The sequence below is a fragment of the Oncorhynchus masou genome, chromosome 15 (assembly GCF_036934945.1).
Source record: "Oncorhynchus masou masou isolate Uvic2021 chromosome 15, UVic_Omas_1.1, whole genome shotgun sequence".
Classification (NCBI taxonomy): Eukaryota; Metazoa; Chordata; class Actinopteri; order Salmoniformes; family Salmonidae; genus Oncorhynchus; species Oncorhynchus masou.
Window position 1 is genome coordinate 26,763,034 of NC_088226.1, and position 6,070 is coordinate 26,769,103.

A 6,070-nucleotide genomic window follows, 5' to 3' on the forward strand; every position below is an offset into this window, starting at 1 on the left:
TGGTTAACTTAGTAAAATGTAACCTTTTATTTTTGAGTTGCAGACAGTCTGGGTTTTCAAGGCAGCATGTTAAAGACCAGAACCCAATTCCGATTATCCCCTTCTCCCAGAAGTGTAACTCCATCACTCCCAACTCAAGGATTTCAAAGCATTAAATTGGTGTAGGATAGAAGTACTCAGTCTTAACCAGGATAACTAATATAGTGTACACTTTGGGGATAAAGGCAGAGAATTGAATTGGGTTCAGAGCTATATGATGATAAACATTAATAGGGTTGAAGTCAAATCCATTTAAATTCAATGAATTCAGGATGTAAACTGAAGTCACTGAATTAAAATGGAATTGACCACAACCCCAGTCAGTGATGACCACGAGGTCCCAAATCCATATCCCCTGTGTCTTCTCTCACCCAGTTGATGAAGAAGGCCTGGGTGAACTTGATTACCTCAAGGGTCACCAGCAGACTGATGGGGATCAGGTTGTTGAAGAGAATGATGAAGGTGAGGAAGTTGAGGCCAAAGTTCGCCGCACCGCCATCTGTCAGAGGGATGACAAGTTTGGCGGGGATAGAGGAGCGATAGACAAGACTTTTGTCAATGTTGAATCCCATCAACAAAAAAACATTGGGAAAAATAAATAGTTCCCAAAGCCAAGTCCCATCTTATGCTCAATGTTTTCACAATCCAGTGTACGTGTTGTACAATGTTGTATCAATGATGTTCATTAGGTGAGATTTAATAACCATCTCTTCCACTCCAACTTATCCTCTCACCTCTGACATTGATATTCACTCTAATTACGGTTCCATAATTCCTCCTACAGAACTGGGACTAGAGTGGAGGTGATATACAGTGCCATGCAAATGTATTCACCCCCCCGGCATTTTTCCTATTTTGTTGCATTACAACCTGTAATTTAAATGTATTTTTAAATAGGATTTCAAGTAATGGAAAAGTACAAAATAGTCCAAATTGATTAAGTGAAATTTAAAAAATAACTTAATAAAACATTCAAAAACATAAACAACGGGAAAGTGGTACATGCATATGTATTCACCCCCTTTGCTATGATGCCCCTAAATAAGATCTGGTGCAACCAATTACCTTCAGACGTCACATAAATAGTTAAATAAAGTCCACCTGTGTGTCACATGATCTGTCACATGATCTCAGTATATATAAACCTGTTCTGAAAGGCCCCAGAGTCTGCAACACCACTAAGTAAGGGGCGCCATGAAGACCAAAGAGCTCACCAAACAGGTCAGGGACAAAGTTGTGGAGAAGTACAGATCAGGGTTGGATTATAGAAAAATATCATAAACTTTGAACATCCCACGGAGCACCATTAAATCCATTATTAAAAAATGTAAAGAATATGGCACCATAACAAACAAACTAAGAGAAGGCCACGCTCTTAAACTCACGGACCAGGCAAGGAGGGCATTAATCAGAAAGGCAACAAAGAGACCAAAGACAACCCTGAAGGAGCTGCAAAGCTCCACAGCGGAGATTGGAGTATCTGTCCATAGGACCACTTTAAGCTGTACACTCCACAGAGCCATCAAGGAAAATGCTTTGTCTGGCGCAAACCCATCACCTCTCATCACCCCGAGAACCCTATCCCCACAGTGAAGCATGGTGGTGGCAGCATCATGCTGTGGGTATGTTTTTCATCGGCAAGGACTGAGGAGAATTGAAGGAATGATGGATGGCGCTAGAAAAAGTGAAATTCTAGGAGGGGAACCTGTTTCAGTCTTCCAGAGATTTGAGACTGGGACTGAGGTTCACCTTCCAGCAGGACAATAACCCTAAGCATACTGCTAAAGCAAAACTCAAGTGGTTTAATTTAAATGTCTTGGAATGGCCCAGTCAAAGCCCAGACCTCAATCCAATTGAGAATCTGTGTTATGACTTAAAGATTGCTGTATACCAGCGGAACCCATCCAATTTGAAGGAGCTGAAGCAGTTTTGCCTTGAAGAATGGGCAAGAATCCCAGTGGCGAGATGTGCCAAGCTTATAGAGACATACACCAAGAGACTTGCAGCTGTAATTGCTGCAAAAGGTGGCTCTAAAAAGTATTGACTTGGTTGGGGGGTGAATAGTTATGCACGCTCAAGTTCAGTTGTTTGTCTTATTTCTTGTTTGTTTCGTAATAAAAAATAAAAAAAATGTCATCTTCAAAGTGGTAGGCATGTGTAAATCAAGTGATACAAACCCCCCAAAAATCAATTTCAATTCCAGGTTGTAAGGCAACAAAATAGGAAAAATGCCAAGGGTGAATACTTTCACAAGCCACTGTAGCAGCAGCCTTGGCATCCGGCATGACCCAGGCAATCAATTCCACAAACCACTGTGCACAATGATGGATTCTCTTTCACCCGATCTATGATGAAATAATCAAAAACACCAAAAAGGAGACATACAGTACAACCCCACTGACACCCTAGTAGCTGACACAAAAACATGAGTGATGTGATTTACCTTTCGTCAGCTTGCAGGAGTGGCAAGAGTTACCTTCCTCAACCCAAGCCTTTCCCCTTTAGTTTAGCAGTTGAGAGAGGGAGACTTTTTCCCCACAACAGAATGATATTAAGATGACATAATAAAAAAGGGGGTGGCTACTGCTATTGGAAGGACAGCACACAGAGAGATGGGGTGAGCTTGCCAGAGGTGGGGAGAAAGACAAACATGGTGGATGTTGCAAGACACAAGGAAACGGATTCAGTCCAAAGCACATTCCCATCCCAACCAACAAAGAGTGTAAAAGAGAGGGTGGATTTTGATATCAACATTGTCCAGTGTGATTGTCCTATAAGTAACTATTTTCTCTGCATTTTGTGAGGTCTCCTTTTTTCACATGAACTTGTATACTCTCACAGGGGTAAATAAGGTTGGGATCAGATCAAGTTGCAGCCATGGGCAAGTAAATCTCAACAAACCAAGACACGCACCATCCACAATATCTCCTTACTATGTCTGAATATATCTGTGAAATATCTGAGTAAAATAACAGTATTATGTGATTTTGCGCCGGTATTTGCTTCCATTTCAGAGCATGCGTATCCAAAAATAAAACCAGCCCCTCTCCTCTAGAATAACTTTCTACCATAGTAGCGCAAAGAGCAGCTACAACCGTCTGCTAACTTCAAGGGGTCGGCTTTTTAAAGTAGTGGAACAGTCAGCAGAAAACAACACAATCCGGGGGACAAAAAACTCAGCTCCCTGCTTTTTAGTGGACAGGGATTTAACCCACAGTGATGTGTAGCAGGTGGCATGAATGCATAACAAATGATCGCAAGTCATTTTCAACACCTCATCTACATAAAGGTTGTAAAAGGGGCAACCTGCAGTTCAAACAATAACAAAGCGGACACCCCGCCACTGTAAACAGCTGAGGGATGGTGCTGGAGAAATGTAACCACTCTCAAACTCATGGAAAGAGCTATGGATACAAGAACTGACCATCCATGATATCAAAATGATAGTTTTAACCATGTGTTGGGGCTATACTGTGTCTGTTTACATTTACTTTGTTTACAAACATTGGAGTAAAACAACCTTATATTTTGGGTTCTGATGGGGTATGACAGTTGAATTAGGTTGATAAGGGCATCTATAAATTATATTCTTGAAGAATCAATGAGCATACACTATCGTTCAAAAGTTTGTGGTCACTTAGAAATGTCCTTGTTTTTGAAAGAAAAGCATATTTTTTTCCCTTAAAAAATGGATGTAGCAAGTGCAGATTGACCCTTTAAGATCTATAGACCAGGAACCATGCCAGTTAAGCCAGATGTCAGCAGTGTAAGCTGCGTCAAAGTCTAAATCATTATTTACTGTGCAGGCATAATCATAAACAGACCATCTCTGACATATGGGCATGTACGGTATGTGTTTTATGTGTGGTGATCCAGCTTCTCTCCCCATTGGCCAGCATGATCTGTCAATCCATTAAACCATTGGTCTCCGCCTAACTAGAGATTGTGTTGACATGTCTCGATGTGCAATTACAGTCAAGTAGTTTGGGCACGCAGTATGTAAATGCTACAGTGAATATGACGTTATGAATTGGCCACCTCTCTCTTTTGACACAGGTCGGAACAATCTGCAGTGGCCTGAGACCCGCCACCACTGAAAAGAACACAATCAGTGTCAAGATGGACGCCTGCTTTATGACTCACATCACCATCATTTGTACACCACTCTCTGTGCCGCCCCACATGATGGGTCTTTTAGGTGTGAGTTTCAAAGCTACAAACGAGCACAGGAAAAAACCCTGGAGATCCATGACAATGTGACAATGTTCTAAGACTGAGGGGAGAGTGTATGTCATAAAACAAGGTTGAAATGGATAAGGACACAACCTCTCCTAACACAGGCCTAGTTGAAAATAAGAGTAATGGCTGTTGTGTCACGTTAATCAGTCTGCAAACAAGGCTCACAGACTCATTGCAAAAGAAAGCCTTATTTTGCAATGGGGGAAAAAAATACTAAAGCGCTTTTCAAGTAGCCACAGAAGTCACCTAACCTTCATTATTCTTCTACCTTCTTCTTACCTGTTGCTTCTATTCTGTCAATAGTAGTTAGTCTACCACCACCTCATTTTAATTAAAAAACATATCTCAGAGTGGGATGTGAGAACCCATCTTCGTGCTGAATAGGTTTGGCATCTCTCCTTCTCCCTCTTTCACTTTCTCTCTTCTCTACTGGAAAAATAAACCCAACAAAAAGAGGCAGTAGAGGGAAGCATTTAGAAAATATCAGCAGTAGCCCTCGGGGCTACACTGCAGTCTCTGTGTTCAACGACAAATATGTAGAAGCCTCCTTCCTGAGTGCCATCTCATCTCTGGCTCTCACAGGACAAAGAGCAGAAAATAAGTGTAGTGACTCATGGTCCATTTGCAATGAAAATAGTTTTTATTTTATTTTTTAAAGGGGTCTGGATCTGAGGCCTGGATTTGCAAAGAGTTTAATGTGTCACACAATAAATGAGGAGAAAAGGGAGAAACACTTTGTGGATCAGGCAACAAAAGGAACTAAAGAGAAGAGTGTAAGAGCTGGATGGGAAAACCTATCGTCAGATCCCTGGTCTGTGCTGTCCATGGCAAAGGGGCCTTTACAAAGTAGGGCAACCATATAGAGGGTGCTTCATTTGCTTAGCAAAGGCAGAGCTTCAGTTAGTGGGTTAGTATGGAAGGGTCATTCACGGAGGGCCAGGGCTTTTAAAATGGTTGTTACCTGGAGCTGTTAAAAAACGACAACAAAGAAAAACAAAGAACCGAACAGAACATTAGAACTGATCCAAAACACAGCAGCACCGTGATTGATATTCAACCATGTCTTTCATTCACATCGCACGTCTATGCATGTCACAATCACTTTTACATTTACATGGGAATTCCGTTATTCCCCATTTGCCAGAGTCAACATAAAAATAAAAGACAACAACACACAGACATGAACAAAAAGTAACTCAAAAACAACAGAGAACTAAGCAGACGTGGCAGACAAGTGAGACACAATATGTGGGCTATGTGGAATATATCTGGCGTTGGTGCTCTTACAGTTCAAATCCATGTACCAAGCTGCATTGCCGTACTGGTACTTCCAGATGGTTTGTCCGATGGAGCACACCAGAGAAATGGCCAGTAGACAGCCGAACAGCAATAGAATCTGGAAGTTTGTGATGCGCTCCACGTTAGACAGCTTCAGTGGAGGCCGTGTTGAGTTCTGGACAAAAGACATGGACATACAGTGCCTTGCGAAAGTATTCGGCCCCCTTGAACTTTGCGACCTTTTGCCACATTTCAGGCTTCAAACATAAAGATATAAAACTGTATTTTTTTGTGAAGAATCAACAATAAGTGGGACACAATCATGAAGTGGAACAACATTTATTGGATATTTCAAACTTTTTTAACAAATCAAAAACTGAAAAATTGGGCGTGCAAAATTATTCAGCCCCCTTATGTTGATACTACCCATCCCGGATCCGGGATCGTGAATACAGCCTCAGGCTCATTAGCATAACGCAACGTTAACGATTTCTGAAAATCGCAAATGAAATGC

The 6,070-nt window shown here is 41.5% G+C and overlaps 1 protein-coding gene across 1 annotated transcript in view; it reads right to left on the bottom strand.

The window, feature by feature from the left end:
- The window catches only part of LOC135556830 (probable phospholipid-transporting ATPase IA), a 116,596-nt gene extending 110,850 nt beyond the window's left edge, over positions 1 to 5,746 (bottom strand). Inside the window, exons 1-2 of the mRNA XM_064990273.1 lie at positions 5,566 to 5,746; positions 411 to 538 (exon numbers count right to left, since the gene is read on the bottom strand). Coding sequence (XP_064846345.1) covers positions 411 to 538; positions 5,566 to 5,746 — 309 coding nt within the window. The remainder of the gene's footprint in view (positions 1 to 410; positions 539 to 5,565) is intronic.
- Positions 5,747 to 6,070: the final 324 nt, after the last annotated feature.